At 41.4% G+C, this 18,213-nt stretch overlaps 1 protein-coding gene across 3 annotated transcripts in view; it reads left to right on the plus strand.

The window, feature by feature from the left end:
- The window catches only part of LOC127968264 (peroxisome proliferator-activated receptor gamma-like), a 34,289-nt gene that overhangs the window by 13,453 nt on the left and 2,623 nt on the right, over positions 1 to 18,213 (plus strand). For all 3 annotated transcript variants that reach the window (XM_052569342.1, XM_052569341.1, XM_052569339.1), the window contains exons 4-6: positions 7,499 to 7,637; positions 12,164 to 12,363; positions 15,216 to 15,669. In XM_052569342.1, the coding sequence (XP_052425302.1) occupies positions 7,499 to 7,637; positions 12,164 to 12,363; positions 15,216 to 15,669 (793 nt within the window). The remainder of the gene's footprint in view (positions 1 to 7,498; positions 7,638 to 12,163; positions 12,364 to 15,215; positions 15,670 to 18,213) is intronic.

Here is an 18,213-nt window from a genome sequence, read left to right on the forward strand (position 1 = left end):
TTTCAAGCTACACAGAGAAGCAACAGCACCACACAGAGTTAGTGTGTTTAGCCTTGATGTGTGTATTATCTGAAGAAAATGTGAGCAGTGCTTGTCCTGGCAAAACTCTTATATTAGGCACTTATAGTAAACTTAATCGTTTTAGCATCATGTTAACAGCATGTTAGTTTTGCTAGCATTATGCTAACAATATGCCAGTAGGTTGTTTGCCGTCAGGTGATTCTGATGACGTGTGAAATGCAAGAAGTGATCTTTCTCCATAGGAATCTAGCAGAAACTCAAAATGCTTGTGTTTTGTGTTGTTTATGCATGCTCAAATCAGCCAAACCGAGAAACCACGAGGATCTTTTATTGTATATGGCTTCATTAAAGGGTCATATGATGCTGCTAAAAAGAACATAATTTGTGCATTTGGTGTAATGAAACGTGTTTATGCAGTTTAAGGTTAAAAAACACATTATTTTTCACATAATGTACATTATTGTTTCTCCTCTATGCCCCGCCTTCTGAAACACATCGATTTTTATAAAGCTCATCATTCTGAAAAGCGAGGAGTGCTCTGATTGGCTAGTGTTTCTGTGCGCTGTGATTGGCCGAATACCTGAAGTGTGTGACGGAAATACTTACACCCCTCTCCCCAGCGAGACAAATGCGATACTTCACTTCCAAACATTCATTCATGAATTTGCGTCTGCAGCATCTTCACACACACACAATCATAAACCCATGTAAATAAATATGATTTAAATTCACATCTCGCACACTTCACTGCCCTCTGAATGGAACCTATACGTTCGTTTTGAACTGGAGTCATGGGGGAATATCCGCCGATATATCCGTGATGTCCACTTCGCAGGGCACTTACGTTCAAATAGAACAAACGTTGTACGTGAAAAGAGGACTGGGATTGGGAAATGCTGCCTTACCACACTGTGATGCAGTCTCCTGGCACAACCAGATAAAACTAATAAAACCCTTTACAAACCAGGCATACTGATTATAATGACTTACACAGTGTTTTTACGTGTTGTGTTGCGTATCGTGCTGCATAAACATAAAAACATGCCTGCATTAGTGATCGGAGAAACAGCAAGCGCTACTCTACACTACACACAACTCACGTTAACTGTGTTAATGTACTTACAGACTGTGAGTCAGAAGCGTCAGACTGAACTTACAGAGTTGGAACTGCCTCACTTTATAGAAACAGACACTGGTACTGTAGTCTTGTCTCCCAGGATCAAGAAACTCTGTCTGAACTGTTCTGGAACAGTGTTGTAAATACAGCTTAACTACTGATTTCTAGTTGTGTCCTCTTTAGGAAGACCAAACTAAGTATTTTTTGCTCTCACATCTTCCTGCACAGTGACGTAGAGATGTGGGGTGTGTTTAAACGAGACGTTTCAGGAGAGAGTGGATGACTCTTAACTTTGATAAAGAATATCTCTTTGGGTTTGAGACTTTACAGATCTTCTTTATACACCAAGAGCTTGTAACTGTCCAAAGAGAAAGAAACAATTGAAATTGCATCATATGACCCCTTCAAAGAACCATCTCTTTCTTATCTTTTTATAATCTGAAGAACCTTCTTTCACCACAAAGAACATTTTGTGAAACAAAAAGGTTCTTTAGATGTTAAAGGGTCTTTATGGAACAGAAGTGTAAGGGGGGAAAAACTAGAAATTGACTGAAAAATGCTGGAAAAAGTGTCTTGTAAACCTGCGTCTGAGTTGGATCATGCTTGTGTGTGCAACTAGTTAGTATAAGATATAATAATGTATTAAAACATTAATAAACATATAAATAGATTTGGCTGCCAGCTCTCACACATTCAGAACGAGACTGTCAGAATTCTCTCAATGCTAAACACCACACTGTACGATCATCATGCGCCTGATCGATCATAGAAGTCATAGCACACCTCTCAATAATTGCCTGATTTGAGCCTCTTTCATGGGTCTGTGACAAACGGTGCTGGACGAGTTATGTGACAAATTAGTAGAAGTATATAAGATGGATAAGTATGTTGCCTTTGGCAAGCACCGCTAATAAAAGTCTTCAGTCGTACAGAAACTCTCTTTGAGGAACAGGCATAAATGTGTGTTGCACATCTTCCTCAGCATTCAAGTCATACAGTCTTGGTTTTACCAAAGTCACACAGAGGAAAAAACGGAGCTGAAAAGTCGCAACCTTTCATCTGACCTTATTGCATTTATAGTTTGCATGATTTATTGTTTAAATAAATAATGCAAGGTGATTTACTAAGGTTTGCATTATTCAACTAGTATTTAGCACCCCAGAAAACATGTCTTAACCCATTTTAGTCTCACGCTAATTTTCACTGTTTATTTAAAAGTTTTTAAAGATCAAGATAGGACTGTGCAATTAATTTAAAAACTGTTTCAATTTAGATTTCCGCCTTAAAATGATTACGAAAATACAATAATGGAGATAAAACAATTACTGCACCCCGCTACGCCCCTTTCCAGCGGTGCGCTTTCGGCCCTCCATAAAAACATAGTTTCGTCCGTAAAATCATGTAACATCCATCCATCCATCCATCATCTTCCGCTTATCCGGGGCCGGGTCGCGGGGGCAGCAGTCTAAGCAGAGACGCCCAGACTTCCCTCTCCCTAGCCACTTCTTCCAGCTCTTCCAGGGGGACCCCAAGGCGTTCAACAGCTCAAGACCATAGGTGAGAGAAGGAACATAGATTGACCGGTAAATCGAGAGCTTTGCCTTACAGCTCTGCTCCTTCTTCACCACGACAGACCGGTACAGCGACCGCATTACTGCAGAAGCTGCACCGATCCATCTGTCAATCTTACGTTCCATCCTTCTCTCACTCGTGAACAAGACCCCAAGATACCTGAACTCCTCCACTTGAGGCAGGAACTCTCCATAAACCTGAAGTGGGCAATCCACCCTTTTCCGACTGAAAACCATGGCCTCGGACTTGGAAGTGCTGATTCTCATCCCAGCCGCTTCACACTCGGCTGTAAACCGTCCCAGTGCACGCTGAAGGTCCTGATCTGAGGAGGCCGACACGACAACATCATCCGCAAAAAGCAGCGACGAAATCGTATGGTCCCCAAACGGGACACTCTCCGGCCCTTGGTTGCGCCTAGAAATTCTGTCCAAAAAAATTATGAACAGAACCAGTGACAAAGGGCAGCCCTGCTGGAGTCCAACATGCACCGGGAACAGGTCTGACTTACTGCCGGCAATGCGAACCAAGCTCTTGCTCCGGGCATACAGGGACCGAACTGCCCTAAGTAGGGGGCCGCCGACCCCATACTCCCAGAGCACCCTCCACAGGATGTCGCGAGGAACACGGTCAAATGCCTTCTCCAAATCCACAAAACACATGTGGACCCTCCAGCACCCTGGAAAGGGTATAGAGCTGGTCCAGTGTTCCACGACCAGGATGAAAATCACACTGTTCCTCCTGAATCCGAGGTTCCACTATCGGCCGAATTCTCCTCTCCAGTACCCTGGCTGAGGCTGAGAAGTGTGATCCTCCTTCCTGAAAAGAGGGACCACCACCCCAGTCTGCCAGTCCAGAGGTACTGTCCCCAACCGCCATGCTATGTTGCAGAGGCATGTCAGCCAAGACAGCCCCACAACATCCAGAGACTTGAGGTACTTGGGGCGGATCTCATCCACCCCCGGTGCCTTGCCACAGAGGAGCTTTTTAACTACCTCGATGACTTCAGCCCGGGTGATGGACGAGTGCTCCTCCGAGTCCCCAGCCACTGCTTCCTCAGCGGAATACAAGTGGGTGGGATTGAGGAGATCCTCGAAGTATTCATTCCACCGCCCAAAGATATCCCCAGTTGAGGTCAACAGGTGCCCATCTCTACTGTAAACAGTGTTGGTAGGGCACTGCTTCCCCCTCCTGAGGCGTCGCACAGTTTGCCAGAATCTCTTCGAGGCAAACCGATAGTCTTTCTCCATGGCCTCACCGAACTCCTCCCAGGCCCGATTTTTTGCCTCCACGTGTTTGGGGATTGCCGCCTCGACAGGCACCGGAGACCATACGGCCACAGCTCTGAGCAGCCGCAGCGACAATGGAGGTGGAGAACATGGTCCAATTGGACTCAATATCTCCAGACTCCTCACAGTACGTTTGGGTTTGCCGAATCTGTCCAGCTTCCTCCCCCACCATCGGATCCAACTCACCACCAGATGGTGATCAGTTGACAGCTCCGCCCCTCTCTTCACCCGAGTGTCCAAGACATATGGCCGAAGGTCTGATGACACGACCACAAAGTCGATCATCGACCTCCGGCCTAGGGTGTCCTGGTGCCACATGCACTGATGGACACCCTTATGCTTGAACATGGTGTTCATTATGGACAAACCGTGGTTAGCACAGAAATCTAATTGGAACGTTCCTCCCAATCACGCCCCTCCAGGTGTCACTGTCACTGCCCACGTGAGCGTTGAAGTCCCCCAGACAGAGTCTCCAGTCGGAGCACTTTCCAGCACCCCTCCCAGAGACTCCGAGAGGGCCGGGTTGTCCTCACTGCCATTCGGCCCGTAGGCACAAACAACAGTGAGAGACCTCTCACCGTCTCAAAGGCGCAGGGAAGCGACCCTCTCGTTCACCGGGGTGAACTCCAACACATGGCGGCTGAGCTGGGGGGCTATAAGCAAACCCACTCCAGCCCTCCGCCTTTCACCATGGGCAACTCCAGAGTGGTAGAGAGTCCAGCCTCTCTCAATAAGTGTGGTTCCAGAGCCCAAGCTGTGCGTGGAGGGGAGCCCGACTATCTCTAGTTGGTACCTCTTGACCTCCCGCAAAAGCTCAGGCTCCTTCCCCGCCAATGAGGTGACATTCCACGTCCCTAAAGCCAGATTCCGTGTCCAGAGATCGGGTCGTCGGGGGTCTCGCCTACGACTGTCGCCCAAACCAATAGGTGCACCGGCCCCTTACGCTCCCTCCTGCAGGTGGTGAGCCCGACAGGAGGATCATGTTACATGACTTTTACAAATTGTAACTTCATTTAAAGTTGATTAGATAATTTTTTTTTTTAAAGGTGTGAAACCGAACTTGCTGTTTCCCAGGAGGATTTATATGCGCTCGAACACACCGAACACAGACATAAAAGTAATCTTTTAACTCAAAATGTGAGCCTAAATGGTCAAATACACGCAAACATGTATCAAAATGTGGCACTTAGTGATTATTCACGTAAACCCTTGTCGGTTATGTAATAAATGAAGTTAAAGAGTCGAAAATATAATACATAAAGTAAAGTAGCTCCGTGCAGCTCTTAAAGTGACAGCAGTCTAATAATCCTGCTGTTGACTGTATACCTTATATTAACCAAACAACACAAGACAAATTCAGAATCACACCCCGCTCTTGAGAGGAGGAGTTTTGTGGCAAATGAATTTTAATTCGTACAGTGAAGATGTTGTTTTATTTTACATTAGATTATTAATTTATATTGATCGCTATATTTTAAATAAATCATTTATTTAAAGTTTTAGGCGAGGCAAGTTTATTTATATAGCACATTTCGTACACAATGGTAATTCAAAGTGCTTTACATAAAAGAAAGTAAAATAATAATGAAGATAAAATGATAACAAAAATAAATCAATCAATTTTAAAACTTTTAAAATGATTAAAACATTTACTTAAAATGAATTTAAAAACAGAGTGTGATTTTACATAAAATAAAAAAAAACTGAAAATATAGTGCAATCAGTTCGGACATTGCACAGTGCTCATTCAATAAATGCACAGCTAAACAGATGAGTTTTGAGTCTAGATTTAAATGTGACTAGTGTTTTAGCACATCTGATCTCTTCTGGAAGCTGATTCCAACTGCGGATGGCATAGTAACTAAAGGAGGACTCCCCTTGTTTTGTGTGAACCCTTGGTATTTCTAACTGACTCGATCCTAATGATCTGACTGCTCTGTTAGGTTTATATTATATTGAACATTTCTGCTATGCATTTCATTCCTAGGTCACTGAGTGATTTATATACAAGTAAAAGTACTTTAAAATCAATCCTAAATGTAACTGGAAGCCAGTGTAAGGACCTGAGGACTGGTGTGATATGCTCAGATCTTCTGGTTCTGGATGAGCTGCAGCTGTCTAATGGTCTTTTTGGGAAGGCCGGTGAGGAGACCATTACAATAGTCCACCCTGCTGGTGATAAAGGCATGAACTAGTTTCTCCAAGTCTTGACTGGAAACAAAACATCTAATTCTTGCAATGTTTTTTAAATGATAGTTTGCTGCTTTAGTTACTGCTTTGACATGACTACTGAAACTAAGGTCTGTCTCCAGAATCACACCAAGATTCCTGACTTGATTTTTAGTTGTTTGACCCCTAGAGTTAAGGTATGCATTCACCTTGAACACTTCATCTTTGTTTCCAAATGCAATGACTTCAGTTTTTTCCTTGTTTAACTGAAGAAAGTTCTGGCACATCCAGCTATTAATTTCATCAATGCATTGACAGAGGGAGTCAATGGGGCTGTAGTCATTTGGAGATAAGGCTAGGTAAATCTGAGTATCATCAGCATAGCTGTGATAGGCAATTTGGTTCTTTCTCATTATTTGACTTAGTGGAAGCATATACAGGCTAAACAAGAGCGGTGCTAGAATTGAGCCTTGAGGGACTCCACATGTCATGGACGTCCATTTAGACTTATGCTCTCCTAGACTCACATAATAGCCTCTCCCTTCTAAGTATGACCTGAACCATTTGAGTACCATCCCAGAAAGCCCGACCCAGTTTTCCAGTCTCTCTAGTAGTATGTTATGATCGACAGTGTCAAACGCAGCACTGAGATCTAGCAATACCAGCACCGATATTTTACCAGAGTCACAATTTAAGTGAATATAATTTATTATCTTAATGAGTGCTGTCTCTGTGCTGTGATCCAGATTGAAAATTGTCCAGGTATCCATTTGAGTTTAAGTATTTGTTTAGCTGATTAAAAACTACCTTTTCTATAATTTTGCCTTTAAAAGGAAGATTAGATATTGGTCTAAAATTGCTCAAAATGGTGTTATCAAGATTGCTCTTTTTCAGGAGTGGCTTAGTCTTAAGGCACACTCGTAATCTTGTTAAATAATCGTGATTACAATATTGACCAAAATAACTGTGATGATGCTTTTTGTCATAATCGAGTAGCCCTAGATCGAGAGCTTCAGTCCTCATCTGAATGTAAAAGAGTGGCTGGTATGTTTCTCTAAATTTTTCCTTTTGAGGAGTAAGAAGGTTTTCACTTGGAAGGTGAATAAACATTTCCATTAGGGCTCAACTTTTCCCCTGACTAAAGAAACAGTCTTTAGTAAAAATTACAGCGTTGTAATCGCTAGCCGCAGCTGTTCAGCGTTCAGCCGCAGCTCTATTGTGCTTCTTGACAATGAGCTGAATAGATCAGATATGTTTTTTAAAGAATTCTAACAAGGCATCAGGAAAGCCTTTTCCCCTTCCTTCCTCACAGCATTCCTTTTCTTTTTGGCAGGGATTCTTCCGCAGGACCATTCGTCTGAAGCTGGTCTATGACCACTGCGACCTGCACTGCCGCATCCACAAGAAGAGTCGCAACAAGTGCCAGTACTGCCGCTTTCAGAAGTGCCTGATGGTGGGCATGTCACACAACGGTGAGCTGAGCATGAACCGCGCTCGTGAGAAACACCCTGCCGTTTCAGAGAACTGGTTTCTGTTTGAACCACTCGAGGCAGACTCTTTCAATGCTACGCTCTGAGACAACTGCACTGTGCCTCGGTGCCTTGTTGTTTCCTTTGTGTGGTCTCCTGCTGCAACGTGTGTGTGTGTGTGTTCATGTGCGTGTGTGTGTGTGTGTGTGTGCGTGTGAGAGTGACGGTGTGTGTGTGTGTGTGTGTGTGTGTGTGTCCGTGTGTGTGTGTGTCTGTGTGCGTGTGAGAGTGACGGTGTGTGTGTGTCCGTGTGTCCGTGTGTATGTGTGTGTGTGTGTGTGTGTGTGAGTGACAGTGTGTGTGTGTGAGTGACGGTGTGCCCTTGTGTGTGTGCGCGTGTGTGTGTGTGTGTGTGTGAGTGACGGTGTGCACTTGTGTGTGTGTGTGTGTGAGTGACGGTGTGCACTTGTGTGTGTGTGTGACACCTTATTTACAACCCTGCCACCGCACGAGTCCTGCTTAAACACCTCAGCCTGGATCTGTCTTGTCTATCTATTATTCTGTTTTTTTTCTTTTTGTTTTTTTATTCTTAATATCTTGTTCTTTTCCATTTTATTTAAAGCACTTTTTTTAACAGTTTTTTATTTTTTATTTTATTTTTTTATAAAGGTTTTCATAAAAGAGAATAATATAAAGACAATCCCTATATTTATTTATGTATTTATGTTTAAATGTACAGTTTTAGTTGGGAGCATGTTTTTCTTTTCATATTGTTTTTTATAATTATTTGTTTTGTTTATTTTTTTATGTTTCCATTTTCTCCTTAATCAAAAATCAAAATTTGTTTGTCGTTTCTTCAACACTTTGTAGTTGTTATGTCTACATCTATGATTTTAGTTTGCTTGTTTGTTTTTCTTTTATTTAATTCTAATTAATTCTTTAATTTCTTCTTTTCCATTTATTTTAAGCATTTATTACTCATTCTTGTCCTAAAGGCTCTTATTAACCACCAAATCATATCATGATAATTATTTATATTTATGTTTACATGCATGGTTTTGTTTTACTTCTCCTTTTCTTCTTTATTTCCCCTCCCCTTTAATTCTTTCATTTCCTCTTTTCCATTCTGTTGAACGCTCTTATTCCGGACTCTTTCCCCGCAGGCTGCTGCACACAGACAGAATTACGCTGTGTTTAGGCGTCTCTGAGTGTGTTGTGGTTGATTGCAGGTGCACACAGAGAGGTCAGTCAGGGCTAGCGTTCCCATTGGCTTGCTCTGTTCCCCCTCCTCCTCTTCTCTCTCTCTCTCTCTCTCTCTCTGGAGTGGTTGGGATTTGTCTGTCTGTCTCTTTTATCAATGATTCATGAGAGCGTGGACAAACATGCTGTGTCACTCGCTCTGGCCTGGGGCCAAGATTACAGCAGGAGAAAGATAGTTTACAGAAGGTGTGATAGTAATACACTCGTCATATCAATCGGCAAGTCAGGGCATATACATGAAAGAAACCGTTTACTTCCTACATTGGGAATATTAGATAACCGTTCTTGGCTGCGTGGGTTACAAACGCTCTCCAGCCCCCAAGACAAATAATGTAATCATTCCTGATCAAAGGTGAAGAAATTTTTCATGTGTGAAGAAATGTCTACAGAATTTCATTTCTTACATTAGATTGAGGGCACTTCTTCACGTTTCCTGTCTAACGTGCCTGAAACCATGCCAAGGTTTATCGGAAGACACTTAAAAACGTAGATTTCAGCAGTTGCTGAAGTCTCAGAGAGCTCAGATTCAGCTTATTTTCAGCTTGGTGCGCAGAATGGTTAGATGGTTTTGGGCTGGTTATATCTTTGTTTCTGTTGTCTTTGATCACATCGCTGTCCTAGATTCAATGGAAATAGTCATAGGTTTCACAAAGTTGAGATTTCAGTGTTATTAGATCAGGCCTGTCATGTGACCATTACAACATTTCCATGCATATCGTAATGAGTAACTAATAATGATAACATATTGTAGATTTCAGATCTTAAAGGAAAAGTTCACTTGTAAATACACTTGTGCCACACTGTTACATTATTCCAAACACAGATGCCTTTATCTTTTATTTCCCTTAAACAGAAAAATATGCTTTTTAAAGAAGACTGCCATTGTGCGTTATATTATACAAACTAAACCATGTGAAACAACCATATTTGAAGAGCATTTTTATCAGATCAAATGTTTAAACCTGCTTTCTTCAGTTTGTCTTAAAGCAAAATAACACTTCCCATGGAAAATAATAATATAATAAAATTGTTATTAGTCATTACATAACAAAACATATGATATATTAAGCCACAGAAGAAATATTCAGTAACTTTCTATGAAGCCCGTATTTATAATACATTATAAGGGTATTCTTAAAGCATTATAATGAATGCATAATGCATTATAAAAACCTTATAATATGTTGAATCATCTCATGAATATTCATAAGAACAGTTTTAATATATTATAATATTTACTTATTTGTGGTTATAGCTTTTAAGATCCTGATGATTTATAACACGAACACATGCATCCACTTTTACAATGGATTATATTTCTCATAGTTATAATGTATTATAAGTCTCATATCTTGCCATTTTTCTGATGCTACTTTACTTAAAGTGGTCAAATTACACTTATAAGTAGTTATAATAATAATAATAATAACAAACGTTCTCTCAAACAACCATAAGATCAGATGAATGTGTAATATGACAACAATTCAGTACATGAACTCAATGTATGAATTCAAAAATCGTAAGGTAAAATTGTTCCACTATTTTAAATCTACTTTTCAAACTCGTCCTAGACCACTGCGCCGATTTTTCCGAAAATGTAATCAGATCATCTTCAGACCGTGCTGGCCAAACATTATGGAATACAAGTTGTTTCGTCCAACCGTTCTCAAATAACACTCAAACAAATTAGATGAAAAGCACTCAAAAATGGATGCAAGGCTCTATCTCGGCAACGGTTTGGCGTATTGAGACTTGGTGTGTGTTATAACAATTATGACCTGAGATTACCTGCAGTGGTTCGGTGCAGTGCCATCTAGTGGTCAGGAGATACGAAAACTGCATATTTTTGCTTATAACTTCTGAATGGTTTGGCCAAAAATCACAAAACTTGTCTCTTTAGATCAGGTGTATCATGCCGAGTCGAATAATACCCAGTTTTTCCATGTCAGCCATTGTGGGCATCGGCCATTATGCACTTTGTACTAAAATGCTGTATTTTACAAACGCATTGATGTATCGTTATAAAACTTGATATGGGTCATCAACACGATGCCCTGAGGGAGCCAGCGCCACCTAGTGGTAAAATCAAACATTCAAATGCTTATAACTTTGGTTATGGTCGACTTATTTTCACATTAGTTACCTTTTTAGACTCATGAATCCTTGCCGAGTCCAGCGATACCAAACATGCCAGATTTTGCCTTGGTTTGGTTTGTGAAATGTTGGATTTTAACACCTAAAAAACATGTACCAATATCTTAGAAACCATTACTCCAATCGACACGATTGTTATATTAATAGATTACCCTTGGGTCATGCTGAGAACAGTCATACTATTGTAAACTTCCTGTCCGTCATTTCAATTTTCTATGAAAACATACTTTTTCGAACTCCTTCTAGACTGTTGGTCCGATTTTCACAAAAATCAAATCATATAATCTTCAGACTATGCTGACATAAAGTTATGGATTTTGTGTTGATAGACAAAACCGTTTTCGCACACCACAGCAATGAATTTGAGGCATGATGCCACATGTGAGAGTGCTTTGGTATATTGACACCAAACTTTGTGTGTGTCATTGCCAAATCACACAGAACACACCACATCCATTTGAAACCAGCGCCACCTATTGGTCAAACTTGATAAGCCAATAAATCATGCTACTAGAGGTTGTATTTATGATTATTCAGCCATTTCAATTACAGTCATCCTAACATTGCTTTCATTGCTGATTGTTGTATTTCATGCTCATGCCATGCTTCGCTCCTCAGTTTGCTGCTGGACTGCCTGGCCCTGTAACTTGCTGCTTGCTGCTATTTTAATAATTTCTAATTATATTTCAATTAATGACCTCCATGTGAAACGAAGGAGCATCTCTGATAGATAAATGTAAAGATATGATTACTGAAGAGGCTCGTCTCAGACAGTCACAACATCACACGCACAGGGTTTACTCTCGTAGCTTGAATTGTTTAGTTTCTCATTAACATGACAAACATTAAAGCATTGTGGTTTTTTTCTATAAAATCACATGGATGCTGAATTCAAAGCATACTAATTGAGTCCAAACAAATATATTTGAGAAGTCTGTATCAAATATTCCTTGTTATAGTTTGGCTGTTTGAAGTGGTCATAATGACCTGCGCTAACATACCGAAACACTGCAAACAAACTCCCACACCAGATCCCTACAGACTCCAGACTGCCAGCACCATGCATCTGGGATTTGGGGGGTTTTCAACTGTCTGTTTGTTTGCTTTTTTCCCAGCCATTCGTTTTGGTCGAATGCCGCAAGCCGAGAAGGAGAAGCTCTTGGCAGAGTTCTCCACTGATGTGGACCACAAGCATCCCGAATCTGCAGACCTCCGAGCGCTGGCCAGACATCTGTACGAGTCCTATCTGAAGTACTTCCCCCTGACCAAAGCTAAGGCCAGGGCCATACTGTCAGGGAAGACCAGCGACAGCGCAGTGAGTGCACACTTCTGCAGTACAGACACACTCGACTGAGACTGAGCAGATCCTGATCCATCACAGACAGCGCTGTAGTCTACACACACACACCTGAAGAGCAGTACTCAGGAGAGATTCAGGTTTACAGTGTTAACCTGTCACACAGATGAACACACATAATCTCACACTGTTCTTCAGTCCTGTGCTTCATTACCATCCCTCACAAACATAACAACAACATAGCAATGCATATTACTAATCAAATATTACTTTTTGATATATTTACGAAAATATCTTCATGGAACACGATCTTTACTTAATATCCTAATGATTTTTGGCATTTAAGAGAAATCGATAATTTTCACCCATACAGTGTATTGTTTGTACATAGTTTGTTGGCTATTGTTTATTCAGCTAAAATATTCAAGTTCTCACTTAACTTAACTTTAAGTAATGTATTTGATTAAACCTAACATTTGTATTCATGTATATATATATATATATATATATATATATATATATATATATATATATATATATATATGTCTGTGTGTATGTATGTATATGTATGTATGTATACAGTGTAAAAAAAATGTTTCAACTTAAGATGATGTATTACCTTGCTGACTAAAAATGTTACAAAGTAACATTTTTTTTATTCCTCAAATGAAAGAAAATTATGTATACATTTTTATTTAATAGTTTTTATTGAAACAAAAAATGTTTAGTTAATTTTTATTTTTTTGTTTTAATTATTACATTATATCATTCTGTAGACCACACTGACAAAATGTATGAATATCACTGCTTTAGATAACAAAACATTTATTTCAAAGACAACATTTTACATTTAACCAGAACAAATTCACATTTCTCATTTGCATGCTGCTATTTTCATATTTTATTTACAGTATAGGATCATAGCAATAATGAAAGCCAGAAATGAGTGCCCTCTGCCTCTCTATTAAACATTCCTGTTCTGTTGACAGTAGAAATCAAGCATAGCACGCATCGTGTGTCTTCAGCTAGAGATATGAGCAAGCACTAACACAGCAGTGATACCAACCAGCTGCTCGCTTTACAGGACAAATATTTAGAAAGGCACAGACTGCAGAAAGAAAGGCCTACACAAATATAAAAGCAGAATATATCAGAAAGGTCTTAATTCATGCTTGATTAGTTCCACATTCGGCTTGTGCACTCATGCAGACGACTCAGAGGAAGCTGACAGAAAGTGAAAGATCAGCTTGGGACTTCCGAGAATGTGTTTTCTGTTCTAAACGCTGTGAGGAATCATAGTTAGACAGGAGTCCAGAGCTCATTCTGGCACACTTACAGAAGAATTATATTATATTACTGATGTTCAGATTACTGTCTAACTTGATTTTGAGATGGGATGACGTGAAATCAGGAAGTGTTTTGTTTGTCAGCATTTTTGAGGTTGTGTTGATGAATGCATCCGTTTGCTGCCAGAGGCTTACAGAACTCAACACACACACATACATACACATACACACACATACACACACAGACACACGCGCACACACACAGTACAGCAAATACAAACACACACACACACACGCACGCACGCACGCACACACACACACACACACACACACACACACACACACACACACACACACACACACATGTTTGTTTCTGTGTAAAGTGTGTTCATCCCATAGGTGTAATGGTTTTTATTCTGTACAAACTGTATATTCTATGGCCCTTCACCAACCCTACCCCTAACCCTAACCCTCACAGGAAACTTTCTGCATTTTTACTTTCTCAAAAAAACTCATTCTGTATGATTTATAAGTGTTTTGAAAAATGGGGACATGGGTTATGTGCTCATAAGTCACCCTCTCCTTGTAATACCTGTGTCATACCCATGTCATCATACACACACACACACACACACACACACACAGATTTAATTGGTTTCTTTCCCAGATTGCTCTAAATGTAAGACACCAGTGTTTCAGGAGTTTATTAACACGTGTTTATTCCATGACTCTTTTACTTCCTGTTTGGGTTTATATACATGCTTTATTTTTTTAAGATTAACTGTGTTTTCCAAGCCATTGTTAGATGCCAGTGTTTCCTACCAGAGATATGCATAGATTTGATTTCAAAAACAGAATTATATGTGCCACAAAAGTATAGTAGCACAGGTATATTTGTAGAAATACACAACAATACACTGTATGGGTCACAATTATACGTTTCTCTTTTATGCTGAAAATCATTAGGATATTAAGTAAAGATCATATTCCATGAAGATATTTTGTAAATTTTCTACCATAAATATATCAAAACTGATTAGTAATATGCATTGCTAAGAACTTCATCTGAACAACTTTAAAGATGATTTTCTCAATATTCAGATGTTTTTGCTCCCTCAGATTCCAGATTTATAATAGTTGTATCTCAGACAGATATTGTCCTCCGAACAAACCACACATCACTGGAGAGATCATTTATTCAGCTTACAGATGATGTAGAAACCTCTATTTCAGAAAACTGACCCATATGCTCTCATATCCATTAAACTCTTTTTGTCATGGTTTCAGATCTGTATTTCAGCTCAGAATGATCAGAGTCGCTCTGATTCTGTGGTGGCTGTGGTTTAAGATGAAATGATTATAATCGAAGTGAAGAAGGATTTTGAAAGCCTGCAGTAATACGTGTTGAGTTCTACTGTTTTACATGTGTCAAACTGATTAACAGTTCAGAACATTGATTATAAAAGAAGAAAGGTAGTGTGAAATGTTGTAATTTCCTTTGATAAAGTAATTGAAATAGTCCCACAGCTGTTAGACGTCATGCAGACTAGCTGGTAATCTCCTTCACGTTGTTGTGGTTCACAGCCGTTCGTGATTCATGACATGAAGTCTCTTCTGGAGGGCGATCAGATGATCAACTGCAGACAGGTGCCGTCGCAGGAGCTGCGCCTCATGCACGAGGTGGAGCTGCGCTTCTTCCACAGCTGTCAGTCTCGCTCGGCCGAAGCCGTCAGCGAGGTCACAGAGTTCGCCAAGAGCATCCCGGGCTTCATCGGCCTGGACCTGAACGACCAGGTGACGCTGCTGAAGTACGGCGTCATCGAGGTGCTCATCATCATGATGGCTCCGCTCATGAACAAGGACGGCACGCTCATCTCCTACGGACAGATCTTCATGACCCGCGAGTTCCTCAAGAGCCTGCGCAAGCCCTTCTGTGAGATGATGGAGCCCAAGTTTGAGTTCTCCGTCCGCTTCAACACGCTGGAGCTGGACGACAGCGACATGGCTCTGTTCCTGGCCGTCATCATCTTGAGCGGAGGTGAGTTCAGTCAAACCGTGATCACACTAACCTCAGCTGCGACCACAAGCTAGTGACTCACCATATCATCTCCGCTGAGCTTCACCAGACTCTTGTGATCTGAGCTGGCACCAGCTCGAGTCACACCTCGGTTTCTAGCAGGCTCGTATTCGGCTGGTTATCACTATGGTGGCATAATTCACAGTTTGGCTCTGCAGGAAGAGAGCAGTTTAGATGCATCGCAGAGACAAATGTGAACATTGTAGATGCAAACACATGATAAAATACTCTTGAACAACTAAAAAGAGTCTGAAGGAACAACAGCTGAATCTCAAAAACCGACAAAAACAGAAAATGAAGTCCTATAGATTTCCTCTCTTGTTTATGTCCAGTGTTTTCTTCAGTTTCTGACAGCTGTCACTCAAACAGCAGAAGCACACGCCACATCTGTACAACCAGACACTCATTCTGGAGCTTTCACTCTTTTAGTTTCGTAAAACACAGCACAGTTCTCTGTGTAACACACTAATCTAATTCATTAATATATAACTCATATTATGACAAATGTTTGCTTTTGAGATATGTTCGTGATATTTTGAAAGCACCGCTTCATTTTGCATTCTGTCTGCAATTCTTAGGTTTGTGTGAAAAGTTTTGAAAAAAGAGGCAAAGGAACAAAAAGTTTTTTTTTAATTGTTATATTAATTTTATTAATAATTATATAATTTAAATTATAAACAACTGTAGTAAGTTCGTGAGAGGAAAGGACGAGGACAAAGGGGGCTGGACTGCTGACTAATTTATTACCTGAAACTCAAACTCAAACTTTATAAACACCAATGGTGACTTTTACTCTGACATCAACACAGACACGATCACACAACTCTTCCGGGTTACTCGTTCTGGTTCCGTTTCCGGTTCGCGTCAGCAGTCCATCTCTCTCTCGACTGCTTGCCTCTCCTGGAGTTTTATACTCTTTCCACACCAATTACTGAAACAAGAGACAGGTGTTGATAGTGTTTGCCCAAACCACTCACTTACCGCTCGTTTCCTGATTCTCTCTCCCGCTGCAGACTTCGCTAAACCAGTCTATGTGCCCCCCCGACACATACCCCCACCGCCCGTCTCAGGCCGGGGAGCCATCCAGTCTGCAGCCAACCCCAATCGCACACTTCTTTGGGTTGGCCGTGAGCCCCGCTCCCCTCAGCGACCTCAGGACAGCCCTCAGATGCTGCATATGCCGCTGCCAATCATTACTAAATATAATGATATCATCCAGGTAGGCAGCTGCATTTGCAGCATGGGGCCGCAGAATCTTATCCATGAGGCGCTGAAAGGTTGCAGGCGCCCCGAACAAGCCAAATGGAAGGTTAACAAACTGTGCAATCCAAACGGCGTTGTGAAAGCTGTCTTTTCTTTGGATAATTGAGACAAGGGATCTGCCAGTAACCCTTTGTTAAGTCCAATGTCAAATAAAAACGAGCCATGCCTAGCCGATCAAGCAACTCGTCAACCCTTGGCATTGGATACGCATCGAATTTCGACACAGCATTCACCTTGCGATTATCCACACAGAACCGGACTGAGCCATCCATTTTCGGAACTAAAACTATTGGGCTTGCCCAGTTACTATTGGATTCTTCTAACCCCCATGTCAAGCATTGCGCCTAATTCAACCTGAACTACCTTTTTCTTGTGCTCAGGTAAGCGATACGGCCGGCTGCAAGCTACCACGCCCAGCTCGGTCTCAATATGGTGCTGAATCAGGTTAGTACGGCCCGGTAGGGGCGAGAAGACGTCGGCAAACTCTGCCTGTAATTTCGTTTAATCAGTGAGTTGGGACGGCGAGAGATGATCTCCCCCTGGGGCCAGGGCAAGGGATTGTGGATTGACATTCGTCTCTGGCCTGAGATCATCCTCCCCACCAATCACCGTTGCCAACATCACTGATTCCACCTCATTCCATTTTTTTAGGAGGTTGAGGTGATAGATCTGACGGGACCCGTTCCTATCGGACTGTATTACCTCATAATCGAGATCTCTGACTTGTCGTGTGACCTCAAATGGTCCCTGCCACTTAACCATTAATTTAGAGCTCGACGTTGGGAGTAACACAAGTACTTTCTCTCCCGGTGCAAATTTGTGTAATCTAGTTTCTCTGTTATACAGTTGGCTTTGGCGGTCCTGGGCTTGTAACAAATTCTCCCTTGATAGCCGCCCCAACGTGTGGAGTTTTGTTCTCAAGTCCAGCACATACTGAATTTCGTTTTTGCCCTGAGATGGTCCCTCCTCCCAAGTTTCTCTCAGTACATCCAGCACCGCTCGGGGCTGGCGCCCGTAGAGAAGCTCAAAGGGGGAAAACCCCTTGGAGGCTTGCGGGACCTCTCGCTCAGCGAATAACAAAGGCTCTAGCCAGCTATCCCAATAATGGCGTCTTCTGAATTTACGAATTTACTGATTATGGATTTAAGTGTGCAATTAATCCGTTCTACCAGGCTGTCGGTCTGTGGGTTATAGACGCTAGTTCGAATCGATTTAATGCCCAACTATCCGTACAGCTCACTT

This window comes from Carassius gibelio, chromosome B11, assembly GCF_023724105.1.
Source record: "Carassius gibelio isolate Cgi1373 ecotype wild population from Czech Republic chromosome B11, carGib1.2-hapl.c, whole genome shotgun sequence".
Taxonomy (NCBI): Eukaryota; Metazoa; Chordata; class Actinopteri; order Cypriniformes; family Cyprinidae; genus Carassius; species Carassius gibelio.